A 21,944-nucleotide genomic window follows, 5' to 3' on the forward strand; every position below is an offset into this window, starting at 1 on the left:
CTGCTGCACATTCCCGTTGTCATTGTTCTCTACAGAGGACGACAGTAATCACAGGGCCAACAGAACTTTGATGTCTGAATGTGTTGAATGGCATTGTAACAATCAAAACAGAAATACTTTTTAACACAAAATTGTGTTTTAGCACATGAACAATTTAGTCTTAATTGGAAGAATACATTTGAAACCCTTTTTTTTGATGACGGATGGTTGTTGACTTCTGACATCTTCACACCTGACCTTCTTGGCCTTGCTGTTTTTTGCAAAAAACTGTATAATTGTTTTTATGTGGAAAAAAAAGTAATTTTAATGCCATGATAATGAGGGTAAGTGATGGTAAGTGTTATCTTTTGAGCCATGTTTGCCACGTTCATTTCAACAACTGCAGTAGGTTTGAGAGTATTCTGTTATAAAATGTTTGCAATTTTCATATTTATAGCGCACAGAAACTTTGACTTAACAGTACTTCTTACCGCTTTTGTATGTACTCATGTATTTAAAAAGAAATCTTGATTTATTCAAGGGGCGGTTGTTTCCACTTTGTTTATGAATGACTGTTCCCACAGAGTTGCATTCAAGTTGCTTGACACTCAGGCCATCAGTTGCTTACTGTCGATACTTTTTTGTTGCTTTTGTATCATATGACGTTCATAAAAATGCATGTGTATTTTTCGTCATGTTGGAATTGTTTCAGAATGACTAAAGTTACGTGAGAACATTACATCCTTTAACTTTTAATTTCTGGTTGTTTTGGTGTTGATTGCTCCCTATCTCTGCATGAACAACCTTTTCCTTTACTGGATGCAAGTTCTATAATTGTGACAATTGTTATCACAACTCCACGACTTCATTCATGAAGCATTTGAGTTACATCAAGCTCTTGTAAAACTAGTATGTCTTTCAAATTGCGACTGTCCCATTTTGAATATTTGATTGTTTTGATACTTTTGAGGTTTCTTTTTATCATTCGTTTTGGCTGTTTCCGGGGGAACAATTTTCATGAGTCATTTCTCAGGTTTGCTTACATTTTACACCGTATATCACCATGTTCTTATTTTTGGTATACATAGATGTTGCTTGCAAGTACTTCACTAACATGCAAGGATTATGAATTTTGCAAATCTTTATTCACCATTGGTGTAAAGCGGCGCATCGAGCATTTAAAAAACACTATCTAAATTGGTTTGCACAGTAAGGCAAGCTAATCCAAAATGTAGAGAGATGGCCTCTGGATAAAATGTTAAACGCCACTGACTCAGCAGTAGCGTATTGCCTCCCTGAATCGCCTTTCTCATTGCCTGCTTTCAGCTCTAACCAGATCTATATTCACCTCACTCAGGCTTAGGTTTGCACATAACATCCTCATTATGTAGATTACAAAACATTTTAAACACTCCTAGTTTAAAGGTGCACAGGCCTTGTGGCACAGATTAGAAAATCCTGCAGATGCAATCAATTATTTCTTTCCCCAAATCTGACAGGATTTTAGACTCTACATTATAGGTTTGGCATCACATGAAGAATGATGTGACAGAATTTTAGGTTTGAAATAACTCTGCTTGTGAAGGACAATCGAGTGGGATTCAGAAACAACAATTATGATTGATTGGTGCTTACGATTACTTTGATTATTAGATATTTTACAGATTCCTTGCATTATACATACAGCATTGTTTAAAAAAAATGCTGATTTGGAATTGAAAGCCCAAACATTCAATGAGAATCGCAGCATGCACACAATTACATTGCAGTTTTGATCATCTAATTTGTATCACTGGAGAGCAGATTTTAATACAATAAAATTGAGGTTGAACTGTTCCTGGACACAGTTTTAGTATAAGATTTAAATTTAACTGTTTAACAGAGTTTGAATGAATGTTAACCATCAATCTATTGAGACACATACAAGACATTTCACATCAGCATTCATCTGGTGCAGATTTGAACTATTTAAGTACCACTAGTGTGTAACTACAGCAAAAAGTCATTTGCCATACAAAACAAACCTTAAGAAAAGAGTCTGCACCTATCAAGGGCATGAAGTTATTTTCTATTATTTAGATTTTAAGGCTGTTCTTTTCACTGATGTAAATGTATGAATAAAGATGACTCCCATATCCCCATTTAAAATGTTATTTTAAATTGTTCATGAAGCAGAACCTTCAACCACAAGCACAAGTGCTTCAACTGTGAAATGGCCGTCTTCTAAATTTATTTGACAGCATTTTGTAACTGATGTTCACTGTTTAGGTATTGCTATTGCACTTAAGTGAATCAGCAACTGAGGATGAAATATGATCTGTTCATTTTTGACGAGAGATATTCTTGCTGTACAGATGTCAACTATGATAAAGGCAAACATTGGAATTGAATTGCATTGTCCTCTATCAACACCAGCCCTCATCAAATGCACAAATAACCTAAGGATGGTGGCTTCTCTTTCATTTTGGGAATAATTTCTGCACTGCTGAACTGAAAAATTACTCAATGCTCAATCTTACTCTCAAAACAGCAAAGTTAATGAAATACCAATGCACTTGGCAGAATTGCAAGCATCGCTTTTGCTTTTGCAGTTAGCTCTTGATACTGATAAATTCCAAAAATTTCCGCATGACTGGTTAAATAGTCGTACTCTCACACAGTATGACTTCTTTGACAGATCTTGTACTGAGATGCACTTTTCCCTGTGCTTAGTGTTACGAAGCAAAGCAAGTTAGAAAGCAAGTGTAAATGTAATCTGTCACAGTATGTACAACCAGCTGTTTGGTAATCTGAGGTTTGCAGAGCAGGGTGCCTGCTAGCTCGGGTCGGAATGCCCTCTGGTCTCTTTCATTTCTCTGGGAGATTACAGTATTATGGTATTCATTTATATAATCCTTTCAATGGGATACAGCCCCCTTCTTGTTGCTACCCCTAAAATGAAGTTAATTTAGTGACTGCAGCATGTAATCAGTTAAGGTTCCCTCTGAGAACATTTTCTGAGGGTTCTCTAAATGATCTAGGAAGTGTTTGAAAAACGGTTAGCTTTTTGTGAACCATTTGAGAACTTTCAGAGAACCTTTAGGGAACGTTCCTTGAAGGTTTTATAAACCTTCAGGGAATTGTGCTTGAAGGACATTCAATCTGGAGGGAAAAGTTGACTTCTCAAAAAAATAAACAAACACAATAGAGCAGTACCTATAACTACCAAGAATGCATCAAAGTAATCAAAGTGAATATCCCTTTATGGTTCTCTGAAGGTCTTCGAAAACAAACGTTCAAGAACCTAAAGAAAACCCTCAGAAAACATTTTCTGATGGTTCTCTAAATGTTTTAAATGGTTTTAAAACCTCCCTAGAACCTTGAGAGCCCTCAAAGAACATTTTCTGAAGGTTCTCTATATGTAGAGAAGAAGAACGGTTTGAAAAACCTTCAGAGAACCTTCAGGGAACGGTCCTTGAAGGTTCTCTGAAGGTTCTTTGAAAGTTTTGGTGAGCCATTTAACAACCTTCAGAGAACCTTTATGGAACGTTCCCTGAAGGTTCTCTAAATGTACTTGGACGGGTTTGAAAAACCTTCACAGAACCTTTTTTGAAGGTTTTTTGTGAAGATTGATACTGTAGAGAACCCTTTCTAAAGGAAACGTTTCCTTAAGGTTCTTTGAAGGTCTACTAAAAAACCCTTCTTAGAACCTTGCGGGCACACTCAGAGAACATTTTCTGAAGGTTCTCTAAAAGTTCTGGGAACCTCCCTAGAACCTTCATAGAGCCCTCAGAGAACATTTTCTGAAAAAATCATTGAGAGAACCCCAAAGGAATGTTCCCTAGATGTTTTCGAAAGGTCTTCTAAAAAATCTTGTAGTAACTTTTAGAGAACCTTTTGAGAACCTTTAAATAATGTTCCTTGCAGATTTACTATAGGTTCTGAAGAGGAAAAGTTATCTTACGGTTCTCTGAAGGTTGTGTCCTAGAGAACCCTCAGCCAACACTTTCTGAAGGGACCGTTCCCTTTAGATACTCTGAAAGTCTTCTAAAAATCCTTTCGAGAACGTGTTGAGAATTTTATTTAAAGGAAATTCAATCTGGAGGGACAAAGCCATCTTTGGAAATATTTACAAATGAGACACTCTTCTGTTCTCAAGAAAAACCTACAACTAACCACAATGCATCATGATGCATTAAAGTGGTACGTGTAATGGCCCTGGAATGTCCGCTGAAGATACAGTTGCTCAATAGCTTATAAGATTTGTGTTGTGTTTCAAGAAGGGCATGGACCTTATGGTTGGATTGATTACACAAGTATTGTGCACTTTTTCTAGGGGTTTGAACTCTGGTACATATACTCTAATATACAATGGATTTCCTCTCATTAGTTCTGCATTTAAGAGGCCGTGACAGAGGTACCTGCCACTATTTATATTTACATAGGATGAGATTTTTCTCAGAAATAAGAGGGAATCTGAAAGCTAATCGACTTATCAATTGATGTTTACTGAGACACCAATATTTCCAAATCAAAAAATTTGGTTTGTATTATTCTGATGTTCCAATAATTTGACTGTGTGCTATTTTTGAACAACTAATGTTTGTCTCATAATTATGGTGGATATGGATAACTTTTTCTGGCAACCACAATGTGCAACCTGTAGCCATTGCTGCTTGTTGAAGAAAACCGACTTGATGATATATATATATCTCTGCGGTCAGTATTAGCCTTCAGGAAATGTCCAGTCAGCTCCATGAGTGCCACACTGAATAGCGTTTGTCCATTTTATTAGCATATATATTCTCTGCTTCAGCAATTTCGCAAGCAAGCTAACTTCCAGATGTTTTAATTTCTAATCCTTGTTTTCCCCCCTCGCCTTCTGTTTCCTAATCCTTGCTACCCAAGTACTGTGGAGTCAGTCTGTCAGAGGATAATGACTGGAATTATTGTCCATTACCTTTAACCGCTTATCCTTGGGAGAGGGGGTGGGTCTGGAGCCGTTCCCAGCTGACATCGGGTGACAGAGGGCCAGTCAATCACAGGGCGAACACATAGAGACAGACCACCATTCACACTCACAGTCACACCTATGGGCAATTTACAGTGAACAATTAACATGCATGTCTTTGGACTGTGGGAGGAAGAAAGCCCACACTAACACTGGGAGAAGATGCAAACTCCACACAGAAGGGCCATTGTCGGCCAGCAGGTCTGAGCAGCCTTGCATATGTAAACCCTTTATAAAATAGATAATTTATTGTGTGACCAAACTAAAAAAATATGACAATGTTTCATTAAGATGAATGAAAAATAATTTCAATAAGAGAAAAAATCAAGAGGGAGGAGCAGAGAAATGACAAAGTGAGAGATCTTTATCTAGATTTTTGTTAAAAAAAAAGAAAATACTCGCTCTGACACAGAAGATATATCAAGACAGATACAGAGTTCAAGGGGGCTTTGCATTAATCTCACGTTGTAATGAGTTTAAGGTTTTGGTATTCTGATGAATTCCAAGATTGGATTTAAACTGCTTTCATTTTGTTTGCTGGTCTTTAATCTTCTAACCCTGCGTTCTTAAGCAGAACTCAGAGCAGGTTTTTAATCTCGTATGAATGAGGCGCGGATTATAGGCCTCTGACCTTGCCATGTCGCACAGCTGCTTCCTCCTCAAATCAAGTTCCTCTTCCCGTGTAGCTTGCAAAAGAGGATAATCTTGCTTTTTGCACTACAATGCTGTAAAATCCAAACTGTGAATTAAAGACACAAACACTGGGGAAGAATCCTAATTTCTGAGAGGGTCAATCAAAAACAGGTCCAATTCATAATTACATCAACTTGAGGATTTTCTACAGATGTGTGTCATGATATCTGGTCTCAGTGGCATTTCATCATCTAATCCTTATGACTTTTGACTTAGATACAACACCACTTACCGAGTTTAGAATCGAAGCTTTGTTTTTCAGTATGTGTGAAGGTTGACTTCCAAAAGATAGGTTCAAGTTTGATTCGTGGCTTCAGGGTTGCCTGTGTAATTACCATTTTAACCTTGAGGACAATGCTTTTTCCTTCACTGTCCCCAATTGCTACAGGCAAGGTAGTTTAACAAATCTTTATCCTAGTTTGGGTTAGGGGTTAACTTATTTACAAGAATAAGCAGCTAAAACAAGTATATGGGTATGGTGGCTTATAGTGAGCAAGTAAGCATCACGCTCAATCAAACTGTTTCTTTTGTTTGACTATTGATGTCACTGGTGCATTGATCTAAGATGGCTTACATGTGCATTGATGTGTTAAAAACAATGCTAAGTCTGCAGAAGAACTGGGCTGCTGTAATGAAAGAGAGAGAAATGATATAAGAAAATACTTCAAACTGTATGACTATTTTTCTTTATGAAATGAAGATGAGCTTGTTACAACAGATTTCTATGAAAGCACTTTGAAAAGCAGCCAAACACACGTTCCATGCAAGAAGCTAAAGCAGTGATTTTGTCAGATCGGAGCATCAGAACCTCTTGTTTCTTGTATATCTGATATATTTCATCAATTTGGTGCAACACTCTACCATGAATGAAGGTAACCTGCCAGTCCAAACACCACCTATTGGTACCAAATGTATCTGCAGCAATATGTCTACATGGGGACCTGCACATGTAGACATGTGGACCATAGGCAAGTGAGGAATATCTGCCACAGTTTTGGTGTTTGTGACAAACGCAGGCACATTTACTCCAACTGCAATTGCATGTTATGTGTAGAGCTGGTATAATAATGACTTGCGCCCAATCTGCAGCCTGCTAAACATGAACATTTGTGAATAACTAACAAGTCAGCTCTATGAATGAATGAATGAAATTTATATTGCGCTTTTCACAGACAGTAGTATCACAAAGTGCTGAACAGAGCAGACATTTAAAAGCATAAAAAACACAATGTGACCCAAGGGTCAATAAATTATCTACACAGAGAAAATAAAAAAATTAAAGAATAAAATAAAAAATAAAAAATAAAATAAAAATGTAAAACATATTTTAAGAGCAGGTCTAGGACATGGGTTTAGTTTTACACAAACGCCAGCCTAAACAGGTGGGTTTTGAGCTGGCTTTTAAAAGTATTCACAGTATCTGCGAGGCGCAGAGTTGCAGGCAGAGCATTCCAGAGCCTCGGGGCCACTGCCTCAAAGGCTCGGTCACCACGGCTCTTAAATCGTGTGCGTGGGACTGACAGAAGACCGAGAGCGTTTGACCTGAGAGTGCGGGTTTGTAGAGAAATCAAAGCAGCAAGTAAGGCTACACAAACAGTATGTTTGTAAAAAAACAATGATTTATAGTATAAGGAATACAAATAAATAAACATTGCTTTTTATGTTTCACTGATTTATAATTATAACTCTGGACTCGGTTGGGAAGGCATCTTCCTTACATCTACATACTGAGCCTTTTAACTCAGTTTGCACTGCTTGGTTACACGGATGGCTGTCATACACACTTAGCTTTATCCCATTTCCTGTCTGCAGAGTCTCTAGATCCCTTCACACTTTACATAGCATAGGTCATTTCATCAGCCTCATCTGAGTCTGCCTTTAATTTCCACTCTAATCTAGTCACATCTTCCGAATGATTCTCTGTCGTGTCTGTAGATCAAATAACTCTACAGACAACTGTTCATTTCAAACTGCAAGATACAAGCAGTAGTATTACCCAAGATCCTTTTGGTATCAGGTGGTTGTACATGGTGTCTTTTCCTAATCCATGTCCATAAAACCTCAATCTCATGTAACTTTTAGGCCACAGTCATTTTGTGAGTCAGCTTCCTGTTCCTCATTTAGAGCTCCAGCCCAACTTTCTAGTATCAGTTTTGTTATGTTGATCATGTCATGTCCCCCGTTGACGACTGAACAGTCTGACATCAGCGACAGTACATGCTGTTTCAGGTTAGTTGCATCTCCTCTTGCAGATACATCACAGCAGGAACAATTCATATTGTTATCGTGCTCTAGTCAGTAAATTAAGGGTCAGTATAGCTGATCAGGTATATTACGTTATACTTCCATCTATTGGCCAAACTGTGGTACTGTGCATCAATAGAGGGGGAATATTCTGTTGGTTAAAAAAACGAAACACTGAATGTTACAAAATGTTGTTTATTCAAATCTGTAATCCACAAAAGCATTAATAAAAAATATTCAACATGAAGACAGACATTAATGTAAGAGAATGCCATCAATGTGGGCTCTGGGTTAATGTGCAAAAGTGCTTGAGACAAGAACATAAAGAGATTGCCTTTATCTTTCTGTATTCATACTATACTAGCGCATAAGGCACGTTTTGCATCAAATATCATAATTTCCTATATGTTCCCCTGTAACACTTTCATTATTCCTCAAACATCACGAGTTATTCATCCAAACTATGTGCCGGCATTAAATAATGCTGCCGACAATTTATGTTCGCTGTAACAATTCCTCTACTGTCAAAAAAAGTTATGTTAGTGCTGCGCATATTTGATCAAAGAAACAGCATAGTGTACAAAATACATGAAGTGTTAAGAATACATTGATTATGAATATAATGAATGAGCTCAAAAATGAAACAAATATCATATTTTCATAAATGTGTGTATGTGTGTGAGGTCGGTATGTAGCGAGAATTATTTCAGCCATCAAAACAGTCGGGTTATGAGTTTCTTAGTTTTAAGAACATCATATTTTAGAAATGGAAACATTTGGGAATGTGTGCATTTAAAAAAAGATGAATACTAGATTGTGTTTACTACAGCAAAGGAAATTTGACATTTCTCTATGCCACTTTAAGATATCAACATCAGACCGAAGATCATTCAGTGAAATGCACAGAGAAGCATATCAATCCCGAAAGGAGATTATAGCATATACTCAGAGTCCACCCCCTGCTCTGTGGTTCTGCAAGATTAGAAATGACGATGGAAATTGAGTCCAATTATAAGCTGTTGTTCATGTCCAGACAGACATTGAACAGAGACGCAGAGACGGGGCAGCTCTGTGGAGAAACTGCCTCCTCTGTCTGTGTGCCAGCCTCTGATGCAGCCGTTTGAACAGAGTCTGCAGGTGGCTCGCTTGGGTCACACTCTGAAGAACTTACTATTTTGATAGTGATCTGGGACTCATCTTTACCCAAAATGCGAGGGGAGTCTGGTGAGGAGATCTTGGCGAGAAGTTGCAAGTGGTCGTGATCAGAGCCAGCTTCGAAGCTAACGCTCTTACATAACCCGCACAGACTCTGTCGCGTCTCCTCCAGGTTGTGCTCCAGATCAGTTCGCTCGTGCAGCAGCCGCTCTTTCTGACTTTTCTGTAGAGAGAATAACAGTTAAGTACATTCACTTCCTCGACTCCTTTTGAGTAAAGTGGTTAGTAAGTGCACCTTTTGGTCTGATCTGCTCATATAACCCTGCCGTTTAGCTGTGCAGCAAAGTCTACCATACAGATATTTTGCATTACTTTTTCAGTCGATACATTCTCTTGGATTTATGCTCCAAATACTTAGCATACTGACCTCCATTGTTTTTTGTTATCGCAAATGAATAAGAGGTGAAAGGGTGGAGGCTGTGCCAGAAACTTTTTTCAGAAGACAAAAGTACTTCCATCAAAGTTGCTGCAGTTCATACTGGTCATAAATAGAGGCCAGGAATGGTTACAAGGACAGAAAATTCAATCATATCAAGTTTGCCAACATGTTAAGAAAAACAGACGTATTAAAGGCAACTTACTAATCTCTTGATTTCACATTCTAGCTGGTATATGCTGTCTAGTTTCCTCTTTCGGCAGCGCTGGGCAGCCACACGGTTTTTGCTTCGTCGACGAACATCATGGACAAATTCAAGCTGATCTTGATTCAAGTGATGGTGTCTCAGAAGCTGCTGGAAGGCACTCCGGCTCAGGGCTGAGATCTGCTCCACAGGGAATGGGAGCTGAATCTATAGAGTACAGTGTTTAAGAGTTAGATGTATTCTACTTAATATCTTAAACTGTCAAAAACCAAATATCAGCCGTGTATCAAAATTACCTCTGCTGCTCTTTTGTTGTTGGCTTCAGTATCTCCATCTGTGTCCAGGTCTGAGTCGTCCCCAGAGTTGAGCGAGGAGGACATGTAGGGGCTCTTCTCTGACTGGGACAGGCTGTCGGTGCGTGGGGCCGGGTCATCACCTGTCCCAAAGTCCCTGAGGAAGGGACAGTCTCCGACACTGGAGCTCAGGTCCAGCTGCTTAAGCCAATGAAAGTCTGATGCTTTTGCCAGATTGTGTTGGTCCATTGGTTCCAACGGGAGTGGTTGAGCCTGAGATGGACATAGGTCGGACCAAAATCCCTTTGCCAGATGTTCAGCTACCTCCCTCTCCACGCTGCTCCTCCCCCCATTTCCCTCTTCGTGACTTAGAGCAGATAGTGTATGGTCTGGAAGATCACCTTCCATTTTCTGTTCAAGGCCAGCCTCACTCTGCTCTAATAACTCATGGCAATCATCCGCCCCTGATGTGTTGAGTGGACATGAACCAGGGTTGCAGTCGGTTTCAGCACCAAGCGTCTCCACAGGCTGCTTAACTTCTCTGCCTGCTGGCTCAATGAGTTCTGGCAGATTCATATCCCCGGGGGTTGACAGCTCACAGGGTAAGCCACAATCTGCCAAACTCAACTCACTTTGATTACACACATCTCCTATCTCTAAACTTTCTGTCTCACAGCACTGAGAGGAATGATCTGCTTTGTCAGAGTCTGGGCATGGCAAAGACAACATGGGGCACAGACCATTGGCTGTTAACTCCAGAGATAAGGGGGGCATTTGTGGCCCACAATTCTCCAAACAAAAGTGCTCTTCCCCACTGTTCGTCTGACCCTGTGCACTCTCAGGACACTGTGATGGGAAATCTGTTTGTTCATCCCCTCTTGAAGGCACTGAGCTGTGTGACTCCAATGATTTTGGTTGGCTGCTTTCTGCGCTCGGGCTAAAACTGGCACTGGGATCTCGGCTCAGACAACAGGCTCTACGCCTGACCTCTTGTGACGTTCTGTTGCCGTCAGAAAACTTTGGGATGAGAAAATCAAAGCATGCGGACTCCAAATCACGAAATCTTAAAAACTCAGCACTGCTGTGAATGGCACGAATGTTTTCTTTGGTGAAGAGGAGCTTTGATGTGTAGGCAAATTGAAGCAAAGGTTCAAACCCCCCAATGGTCACCTGTAGGGAAACAGAAGCAGCAAATTGTTGAGGTACCATAAATCGTACCCCATAACATTGATATAACAAACTACTGTACAATAAAATACTATAATTTCACCACACTATAAAGGTGACCAGCTAATAAAGGACCATAGGAAATGCAGATAATTAGCGTTGTTTCAAATGTATAACTTACTAAGTAGCCTATACTATAGTAAAAAAATTAACAAAACTCAAAACAGCATCGTCTTGCAGAAAAGCTTTCTAGTCCACGTGTTGTAACATTTTAGCCATTCACAGAATGAACTTGGCAGACTTTCATTGATGAGCTCTCTTCTTTCAGGATGCCCAAAGTGCATTATTGACATTTTTCCACATATCATTCAGATGAACAGCAGGACACCAACCTCCTCGGGCAAGGTGATGATGGGATTGTGTCTTGTGACATTGGCAACCTTGCTGTGGAAGTAGTCACTGCAGGAAGACAAGACAGAGCAGTGGGCCCGGAAACTCCTGTTTTCTACCACCACCGTCACATCACACAGAACATCCTGCTGCCTCTGATCATCCAGACGCTGGAGAACATGGGCGCTGTGCCCTGCAGACTCAAAGGTGAACACCATGGTTCAAAAAGCTCAGCCTGTGTGACAGAGGGAGCAGGGTGAAGTCAAAAAAGCATCACGATCATTTGTCAAAATTGACTACACTGTAGGTTCTAGCTGCAGTGATTAGTCAACTCAATGTTCAATCAGTCTGTTGACAAAAAACTAACCAACAATTTTGTTATTTGATTGGATAAATTGATTTAATAATCCATCGATAAATCAATACTGAAACAACCGTTATTTGCAGCCTCGGTGGATTCAGTCCCAAGCAAGGGATGTGATGTTACATCATAAACAACCACCAACCACATTTTCATGGTGAGGGTCAGCATTTCAAGAAATCTCATCTGCTTCTTAATGGCATGACTGAAATAACATATACAATTATGTAACGACTGCAATGTAACATTACTTTTTGTTCCTGTCTATTACCACTTTGCCACAAGAACAGGTTACATAATGCATATTATCGTTATGGGCAGCAGAAACAGGACAGGCACATGTTCTACCCTGATGCAGGACACTGTACCTGCTCATTCAAAGCAATGACATGCTCCAATCTGACTCAATGACGGTGGCGCTAAATACAATAACTTATGTTAACATTGTACTGACTGGGTTAAAGAATTAGCTAGACAGCTAGATGCCGAGTCAACGTTAACTACAGCAGCCAGGGTAGATTTCATTTTAACTTGGGCAGCAAGTTTTAATGCTGACTCGTGTTTAACCAAGTTACACAACTGGGCCTGCAGGAGAGGCGCAACCAATAATATCCACATTTACGACAAGACCACTATGTTACTAACGACTGACAACACTTACATTTAGATACAATTGTAATGGTCGAATATTATATCTATAACGGAATGGCTTTACGCTAGGCTAGGTTCGCGATAACTACTGTACCGAGCGATAACACTTTCCTGTTGACTACAATTTTAAATATTCCGTAACAGTCATTTTAATCATTTATAAAAGGTCACATCTTTACTGACCTGTTATGTCAGCTAGATAACACTGCCATTGGTGAGTTTTGAGTAGAGATGTTTCTGGACATCCGGAACCAGACTTTCCTCACGTCATGTGACAATCTGGACCAGGAAAAACTGTCAGCACTTACTGCGCATGCGCATATCAAGCACCAAAAAAAGCCAGCCGAGACAGGGATAAAAATCCAATTTTGAAGCATTTCATTATGATTTCATCACATGACATTGATAAAAAATAGACATATAAATATGTTTTACAAATGATGTTCCCCCAACATTTCATTTGCCTCCTGAAATTGAGTTTTGTAATGCCAACAAATCCAACACCACAATCTGTTCAATGTCCATTCTGACTTTCATTGCACACCTTGCAATATTCAGTGAGTGTGAGAAACATACAACTGGTCCTGTTTATTACTTGAAACACTGTGTAACATCCCTGTGATGAAAATGTAAACTTTGTGTCACATGTTCCTTCTGTATAATCAACATAATTTAATCACAGCCCAGTTTGAGTCACAGAGAAATCTGGTTGTTAACTTAACCCTTACACTGTGGAGCAGAAGCAGCACGTTGGTTTGTTGGATTTCCTGAGTCGTGAAGCACCGTTCGATTAGAGGATTCTTTCGTAGAAGAGGAGGTAGGCTTGGCAATTCTGGACTTTACTCTCGCTCACAGGTTGAACACACGAGTCGCTGATATGGAACCAGGATCCTCTAGGTGGCTCTACATGTCCTAAAGGAGAAGTGATGAGTTAGTGGAGGGCTACTTAAAACATTAGGATCAAGTTATTATTCTATTTATTGTCATGCCAGAGTACACCTGCCTTCAGCTGTAAGTTCGTTGGATGGGGGTTTATGGCACTCAGGTCGCGCTTTCACATACGCCGTGTAATGACCCGACCTCATTGTTCCGCTGTGCTCTACGATACCGTACAAACTGTACAATATTTGAGTATTTCCCTCTGTCAAGTTCTGTTTGGAAACAACTTTTGTTAATGCCCAGACTACAATAAAACAATGATACATGAATTTACAAATAGGCCTATAAGTTTATTGATAATTAATAAAAGCTGTTCATCCCAATATTTACCTTTAACGCACAAAAGGGAGCTAGATCCAGTATCAGGGGGAAATGGACGTGTCTGTTCACCTTACAGATACTGTATCCAGTCTAGAGGAAACCAACAAAAGTCTCATTAAAAGGAAGATCGAAACTAAACAAGGTGTTATTTTCTTGAAATAGTTGGTTCACAGTTGGGTGAATAACAACAGCTTGACTGACAGGATGAAAGGTCTTACCTGTTGAAACCTTTTTAAATGAAGGGTAAGCACTGGTGGGGGAGAAGAGATCAGCATTTGCTTCAAGGCATCAGTGTAGACATTCTTCTTGGATCCTAATCAAAGCACAAATAAAGAAGATGAACTTCATAGATTCCAAAATGTAAAAGTGAGTTGTTTTCAGAAAACGAAGCAGCAAAACATGAATTATTTGTGATGCACAAAAAAACCCACATCAGTCAGATACATTTCACATACCTCCAGCTTTGTCTTTGTTTGGCTGCCGTTTAGTGCAGGTAACACATAGCAGGCTGTTGTTCTGCGTGAGGGTTTCCACTTCTGTGAAGTGGAAAAGGCACGACTGGACTGAACACTCCTGTTTCTCAGGGGCTGTTCTGGTAGCCAGTGTGCGGAAGGCCAGCTCCGGGTCCTGACTTACTACAGTGTACTCTTTAGCCTCCAGTGGCTCATCTTCACTCTCCATAGTTGTATCTACAGCATCAGGTTCTTCGATGAATGCATCATCCAGGGTTACTTTCTCTATTTCACTCACCAGCTGTGTGTCTTCTCTTTCCAGAACCATGTCAGATGATCTGTCATCGTCTAAGATACTGTCCTTTGACTGCTGCTCATCAGATAAGACAGTAAAACGGTTGCTGACTGATGACGTATCTATCACTGAATCCTCATCCTCCTCCTCTTCGTCCTTCTTATCCTGGACTGGGTCGAGGTTCTGCTGGTCCTGTTCAGACACACTGATTTGTGCAGGATTCCCCTCACTTAGCGAGGTTTCTTCATGTGTTGCAGTGTCAGCATTTTCTATGTCCTTTGCATCCGCAGTAGGATCGGTCTGTTCACTCTCCGTGTGGCTCGGAGAGGAGAGACTGTCCAAAGTGACTCTGCCCTCAATCTTCTGCTGCCTCTTTTGATGCTTTAAGCCAAGAAAAGGAAACAATACAAACTATTTTCTTTGTTCTGCACACTTATTCAACACGCATCCATCAAAATGATGAATTAAGGCAAAAGAAAGAAACTTTATCTGTATATGTTCAGTGAGGTACCTTTGCCTGCTTCTTTGCCTGTTTCTTTGCTTTCTTCTGCTGGTATTTGCTGCCAGACCCGGCGGGAGTGTCATCATTCCCATTTGTCAAAGCAGGGCTGTTTGTGTCATCCTGGCTCGACTCACTGGTGCTCTGAACTGCTTTTTTCTGGTTCTTCTTTCTGTATGCCTGAAAGATGCAGTCACAAGAGGGTACATGCGTGCAACACAAATAAAACATGAACAAGTAATTGCTCGACGAATAACAATCTTTACCTCATCAGAAACCGGAAGGGAAAGGTCCAAAAACATCTCTGTGACTACAGACACCTGTGAATTCAAAGGCATTTAGCTTGACATCGACATACAGTAATACTGACTTTTTATCCTACATTTTCCTCAACAGTACATACCGTTTCACACTGCTGACACATTATAGTGCTGGTCGTTTCCCCGCCAAAAACTTCGTCGACAACGTTTTTTGGAAATCCATTTTTTTCGTACTCTGAAATCAGAACTTAATTGTTAGACGGCCACATTTAAATATTAGGTGTACCACTATTGTATACTTTACTATCTTTTTTTGCTCAAATTGCTTTGACTACAAGATTACAGTTTAATGTATAGCCCGGTGACTTACCTTTAACTAGTGTTTTCAGCTGCTCTCCATCTGTGCCTTTTCTAGATTCTTTCAATGCCTCCATCATCCCTGAACCTACTCTCTGTAGATACAAAGACAATCTTTAAATGTAAATGATCAAAATAACCTTTTGATAAACCATACAGAGGAACTCTTGTAGACATAAGATGTGCAAAACGTTCACAGAATCTTCATCATTTCAGCCTCTTAACACTGATCGCTTTCTTATAAAACCTCCGCTCTGTGAAAATGAACCAACCTATCGGAGAACCTTTCCGGGAGAGCAAAGTCCCTGAGGTCATTAAAGGAGAGGGAACAAGTGCTATTTAGCCACGAGTCTTTGCATCTCACACATAACATGTCCACGACTGAATTTAGAATCTGAATGACTCGGTGACAATAAGCCTGAAATAAGAAATGTAAGTGCAGAGTGCAATACATATCAGCTGGTTTATTCACTGCAGTACTGTTCTGCTGTCAATACATTATTCAGCCATGTAACACATAGCCACTTGGACAGCTACAGAGTCTATTTCAATTGTAAATCTTTCCCCAATGTGAGATGTAGAGAGATTCATTCAAAACTAAAAGCATACTTTGATCTCCTCCGCTCGCATCCCATCCAGAAGGTAGCGCAGCAGCTCCTGGCTATCTTGCTGCTGAAATCCTTTGAACCTGGCAGCCCTGCAGAAACGAGATGAGACAATAATGAACAACACTAGATGCAGTGATGCTAGGAAGTATATTCTAAGCACATCTGAAGGCTGAGCTCCACCTCAATTTGTCGTCGCACTCACTTTTTACAAACTTGTGTGAACAACTCTCGCGGTGTTACCACACCCTTCTTGGATTCCTGGATCTCATTGAGTAGTTGACACATCGCCAAAGTCAGGGAGCCAGGCTGGCCTAACTGCATGACAACAGGCGCCTGTACACAAAATAAAAACAAGTCTTTCAGTGATAAACAGTGTAAATTAAACATCATCTTTACAGTTAAAAACAAACATAAACAAAGAATGGCAACACACCAGATCCGAGGAGGCACCGGGTTGAATGTTAAGACTCATATTCTCTTCTGTCACTTTGTTGAGAGTCTGTCTTAAGAGCTGCGTTTGAGAAAGATTCTGGAAAACACAATGACAACAATTAGCAATAACTCACAACTTCTCTCATTTCAATTCAAGACTGACATCTTATAAAGGCACCATCTTACCTGAATGACTGCATTGAAGAAACATGTGTTTCCCAGGTTGCTCAGCCCCTTTACTGAAACACCACCATTGTCTTCAGATGTGCCAGACTTTTTTGATATCCCAACACTCTCTTTCTTGGCGGTTTTCTTTTGATGGCCCTTGTTTTCATTGTCCCCGCTTTCCTCTGCCTTTACAGTCTCCGTCTTCTGATCAACTTCCAAAAAGCTGTCTTCTTCCTTCACTCCTAAATAACCAAGCACAACATGGTGGACATGGTGATAGAGACATGTAATTCCAATACAGTTTGACAAAAAAAAACTAGATGGACTTACTGTTCTGTGGTCTCTTGATGGGATCTGCAGAAGTTTGCTTTTTTAGGCTGGTCACCAGCTGAGCCAAATGTCCGGTATTGGAGTACTGGACTTCATCATCACATATGTAACACCTGCACGTTTGGGAAAAAAATCAATTAAGACAGAGTACTTCTCATTTCAAACACAACGTATGCCTCTGCGATTAACACACCACAGCAACATACTCACCACACACTCCAGTTGTCCAAACTGATTACCAGGCAATGTGTATCCGACCGAGGAGTCTCATAATGTTTAATGGCATGCTGGTTCTCAGAGTTTCGTCCACATCCCTGGTAGAAATGCATCTGGCTATTAAGCAAAAAGTCACACCATGCACTTTAAAAATCGTATTGATAAATGGGTTGAATAAACTCACTATATGGCCACATTTCAAGCACATCCATATGGCTGTCGTTTCCTTTTCCTCTTCAGAGTCTTGTGGCACGGTGGTGCTGCTATTTTCTTTATTTTCTTCATGCTTACAATCCTGGCATCGCGTCCAATCAGAATTCCCTGAGAGTTTCTTTAAAAGAGTTTGTTCTGTTCCCTTTTTTATGTGCCTGCAGGATGGACCTATGAAGATACAAAACACGCATAATGTGGCAAAGTCACCCTAGGCCTTCTACAGGTCGTCATATGATATTAAGATGGTGATACATTATTTTGTATGATATATTTGCCAAACTTATGATACATTCTTTACCTGCCAGGTCAATGTCATCGTCCTCTCTGGAGCTCTTTCCCCTTTTCTTTCCCATTTTCACCTAACGTTAAACACAATCACAGATTAATGCAAATTTGACAGAGCAGTCACATGCGGTTTGGCTAAACACGTTAGCTGGATAGAATTGCAATGCTGCTTAACACACATGAATGTAACGTTTCAGTCAATGACCACCCTTGGGGTCCAGTCAACTTACTGTCACAAACGGAGCCTAACACCTTCACAGTTTCCAATTTCGTTAACTTTGTGAAGATCAATTCTCTCATCCGGACACAGCTGAAAAGGGGTAACAAAAGGTGTCTACAAAGTTTCAATTTCGCGAAAAAACCCACTCCCCTGATTTGGCAAAAAAAAATCCCAGCTGACACACGCAGACAACAGAGGAACAGAAATGTGACGGTACCGCTGTTTCGGTACGTGTGTTTCCTGTGTGTGTCGCTTGAAGCAGTCCGAGTGGAAACAACGCTCGATTACCGGCGTGCAGTACTAGCAATGTGATCGCAGACGTTGTCCAGTTGTCTGTTCTGTGTTAAGAACCTCACGTATATAACTTTTAATGTTATACGCTTGACAATACTTCGAGGGACACAAATTGAATGTGGAGACAGAAAGCCGTTTAATAACTGTGATTGTTTATGGTGAAGATCGACGCTCTAGTTCGCCTTTATCAGTATGTCTTGCTTAGAGTGGGCTGAGTCTCAGCTTGCAGAGATAGAGCTGCTGTCCAGTATGTTTCCCACCCGGGAGGAGCTGGAGATCACAGACCAGCTGGCTCTAGCTGAGCTCAGGGACTATGTGGAGGGCTCAGCTTCAACAGACAGCCCCCCTTCTTCCAGACCTCAGTTTTTCATCAAACAGAAGCTGGACACTGCAAGCATGGAGAGGGTAACTGAATAACCGACTGTCCTAGTATGCCATTGTGATTTAAACATGTCCCAAAACGTAATTATTTCCTTATTGTGTTGCTCCACTCAGACGGATGTCGTTCTATCCTGTGCGTATCCATCTGAATATCCCAGTGTGTTACCAGAGATTACAGTCCGGTAAGTCAACATCCACATTTGATGTGTGGTGAAGGTGAGGAACTCTTCACATGCAAAACAAGAACGTATACAACTAATTTGCTTAGTTTACAGTAATTATAAAATGGGCATACTTGTACATTTGGAAACATCTAGCAAAACAGCAATATAATATGTTCATATCGTGCAACGTTGCCGAGAGATCTAAGTAGAGAAGATGTTATGTATGCACTGTATATCACAATGCAAAATACTGCATTGTGATATACAGTGCATACATAACATACATAACATATATACTGTAGCAGTAGTTGATGTGTGGAGAAAGTGACAGACACATGCGAACAAATAACTTTCACAGCTAATGTGTCTGGATGGTTATAAGCATAATTATACAATTAGCACACAATTGTTTCTAGAAAAACAGCAACCTAACATGGTCATGTAATGTTAGGAAGGTCAGTAGACACTTTAGAGCTCTGTGTTGAATGCGCAGGCTTTTCCCAAAAAATGATTGAACCATTTTATAAAACGTCTATATCAAGAAGACATTAATAACTCAAGCACACACAATTCAACTTTAACATTCTGTTGGAAAAAAACTTTCATTCCATAAGTTGCAAAGCCTGAACTGCAAAGAGACGCAAAAAGAAGCCAACGATAATTATATAATTAATGTGGCCTCATGTGAACATGAACTTAATTTACATAGACGAACAACAGACTAATGACACAGAGGAAAAGGTTCATGTGACTTTAAGAAAGCAAGAGGTTATCTTCTACTGTTATGGCTTTGTGGGAAGTTAAGGAATCTGCATGATTAAATATAGATAACATGCAGTAGATGTGGACTGCATACTTCATGAATTTGTTGAGCAGCAACATTAATTTGTCTTTTTCTTTCTTTTACAAAATCTGTATAAAAGCTACTGTATCAAAGGGGTGGGATGACACATATCAATCTCTGTTGATGAGTCGTGGAAATCGCTGCTTGTGTGGGAAGATACGTCTCGGTTTATCCTCATGTGCACTTCGTTTTAGATGGCCAGTATCTGACACGAGTCATAAATCTAATTTTCATAATGAAGATGAATAAACTTCAAATGTTGCCGAGAGATCTAGTAGAGAAGAGGTTATGTATAAGTACTGTATATCACAATGCACACTACTGCAACAGCATTGAAGAAAAAAAACACATCTTGTTGCTTTCAGAGAATATTGTATTGGGACTAGTCATTTATAGTGATTAGTAAGCCTATCAACCTCTTGAATATCTGTTGTAGTTATTTGAGCTATGTTGTAGTGCAAATCTTAGCTTCTTCAAGATTTATATTCAAAGTTTTTGTTCTCTAGGATGGAAACTTCGAACTCCAAATGCCCTTGAATGTTCTCTGAATCCTTCTTACAGAATGTTTTATTCGTGCATTAGGTGTGAGGGTCTCAGCAGGGCCCAGCAGACAAAGCTCCACACAGATCTTAATGCATACCTCATGGAAAACTGCCAGGGAGAAGTGTGTGTGCTCTCCGCTGTAGACTGGGTGAAAGACAACCTGCAGCTCGTCATTAATAAGAGCTTATCAGCATCAACGGCTTCTAAGAAAGAGTCTTCCTCTCCACGGCCACAGGAAGTGTTCAGCCGACTGTGGATTTACAGCCACCACATCTACAACAAGACGAAAAGGAAGAACATCTTGGAGTGGTCCAAGGAGCTGGGCTTGTCAGGATTTAGTATGCCTGGGAAGCCTGGTATTGTCTGCGTGGAAGGTTCTCATTCTACCTGCGAGGAGTTCTGGTCCAGGTATCTTACGTGTTGTTATTTTTAGCAGTTGATGTCACAGCCAGAAGCCTGCTGAGGTCCCAGGTTTATTATTTTTCCAAACCTTTTTCCCATTTCACAGAGTGAAGGTCCTGACGTGGAAGAAGATCATGATTCGACATAGAGAGGATATTCCCCTTGATCGTAAAGGCGAGGACAGCAGGGCTGTTGAAAGTATAGACTCCCTGCGCAAATTCACTGGCTTTGAAGAGGCAATGTTTGACCCCCATGGGAACAGAGGTAATCACATGGACCTTGGGCAGCTCTACCAGTTCTTAAATGAGAAAGGCTGTTGTGACGTCTTTCAGATGTATTTTGGCATTGAAGGGAGGTAGTGTTTAGATCCACGGAGAATAGATATACCTACTGGTGCCTTGTCATTGAAGTCACTTCAGTGTTAACTTAAAAATTGATTCCTTAATTACTGTTTTAGTTTTTTTTCTTCACATAAATAAATTGTACGCTTGTGGTCACATGTCCCTGAAACAACTGAATAAGCTTTTCATAGATGTTGCTCAGTCGTTACACCTGGGACTTCATTGGGATAAAAGGCAGAAAGAACATTTCTGCAATTTTGAGAAACTAAAACTTATTTTCAGCTGATAAGCATGGTTTTCAAACTAAAGCATTAAAAAGATGTTTATCGAGAGGTTTCTCGAGGAACTCGTTATATTTTGCAATTTGAATACCCCTTCAAGGATCACACCTTGCCCTAGGTGTTTCTTTTCTCAAATGGCACCAGGTTGTATTACTACCAGGCTATTATAGGATGTTCAGGTCTGATACCACAGAAATAATTGGGCAACATCGTCAACAATATGGTAGATATCTGTTTTTGAAATCTGTTGATTTTCCTCTTGGGAATTATAGATAACATAACCGTGGAAAGACTTTCTCCAATTTCCTGTGAATGATTTGTTCTTAGATAAATTGTGCATAATTGTTGATTACACTTTGGTAATCAAAAAACGTGGTTATTGAAGATGAATAACATTTTCAGCCCGTTGAGATGAACATTTCAAAAAGCAGTCCTATAGATTTGTATGTGCATTATTACATTATATACTGCATATTCGAATGATGTCGAAATACTTAAGATTATCTCCTCAAAGGAGTTTTAACCCTGGGTGAGC

The 21,944-nt window shown here is 40.0% G+C and overlaps 3 protein-coding genes across 5 annotated transcripts; 1 reads left to right on the plus strand and 2 right to left on the minus strand.

Moving 5' to 3' along the window:
* Window positions 1–8,095: 8,095 nt before the first annotated feature.
* On the minus strand, window positions 8,096–12,827 carry LOC306779388 (transcription regulator protein BACH1-like). 2 transcript variants are annotated; one of them, XM_079271273.1, is made up of 5 exons: window positions 12,748–12,827; window positions 11,555–11,787; window positions 9,999–11,165; window positions 9,703–9,909; window positions 8,096–9,284 (listed from the first exon to the last, which is right to left on the minus strand). In XM_079271273.1, the coding sequence occupies exons 2-5, from the start codon at window positions 11,768–11,770 to the stop codon at window positions 8,916–8,918; spliced, it is 1,959 nt and encodes a 652-aa protein (XP_079127399.1). In that variant the 5' UTR covers window positions 11,771–11,787; window positions 12,748–12,827; the 3' UTR covers window positions 8,096–8,915. The 2 variants fall into 2 exon arrangements, with proteins under 2 accessions (XP_079127399.1, XP_079127400.1); XM_079271274.1 differs by lacking the exon at window positions 12,748–12,827 and adding an exon at window positions 11,988–12,015.
* Window positions 12,828–13,012: 185 nt separating this feature from the next.
* Window positions 13,013–18,293, minus strand: usp16 (ubiquitin specific peptidase 16). 2 transcript variants are annotated; one of them, XM_079271359.1, is made up of 18 exons: window positions 18,170–18,293; window positions 17,953–18,013; window positions 17,626–17,822; window positions 17,436–17,539; window positions 17,226–17,338; window positions 16,914–17,137; window positions 16,729–16,824; window positions 16,498–16,628; window positions 16,297–16,384; window positions 15,701–15,782; window positions 15,474–15,565; window positions 15,337–15,390; window positions 15,083–15,250; window positions 14,280–14,952; window positions 14,043–14,137; window positions 13,834–13,914; window positions 13,568–13,715; window positions 13,013–13,476 (listed from the first exon to the last, which is right to left on the minus strand). In XM_079271359.1, exons 2-18 carry the CDS (start codon window positions 18,005–18,007, stop codon window positions 13,355–13,357), a joined length of 2,523 nt encoding a protein of 840 aa, XP_079127485.1. In that variant the 5' UTR covers window positions 18,008–18,013; window positions 18,170–18,293; the 3' UTR covers window positions 13,013–13,354. The 2 variants fall into 2 exon arrangements, with proteins under 2 accessions (XP_079127485.1, XP_079127484.1); XM_079271358.1 differs by having other exon boundaries at window positions 18,166–18,236.
* Window positions 18,294–18,518: 225 nt separating this feature from the next.
* rwdd2b (RWD domain containing 2B) lies at window positions 18,519–21,173 on the plus strand. Its single transcript, XM_079272261.1, has 4 exons — window positions 18,519–18,858; window positions 18,949–19,016; window positions 20,425–20,793; window positions 20,894–21,173. Exons 1-4 carry the CDS (start codon window positions 18,646–18,648, stop codon window positions 21,144–21,146), a joined length of 903 nt encoding a protein of 300 aa, XP_079128387.1. The 5' UTR covers window positions 18,519–18,645; the 3' UTR covers window positions 21,147–21,173.
* Window positions 21,174–21,944: the final 771 nt, after the last annotated feature.

This window comes from Melanostigma gelatinosum (genome assembly GCF_949748355.1).
Source record: "Melanostigma gelatinosum genome assembly, chromosome: 7".
Lineage (NCBI taxonomy): Eukaryota > Metazoa > Chordata > Actinopteri > Perciformes > Zoarcidae > Melanostigma > Melanostigma gelatinosum.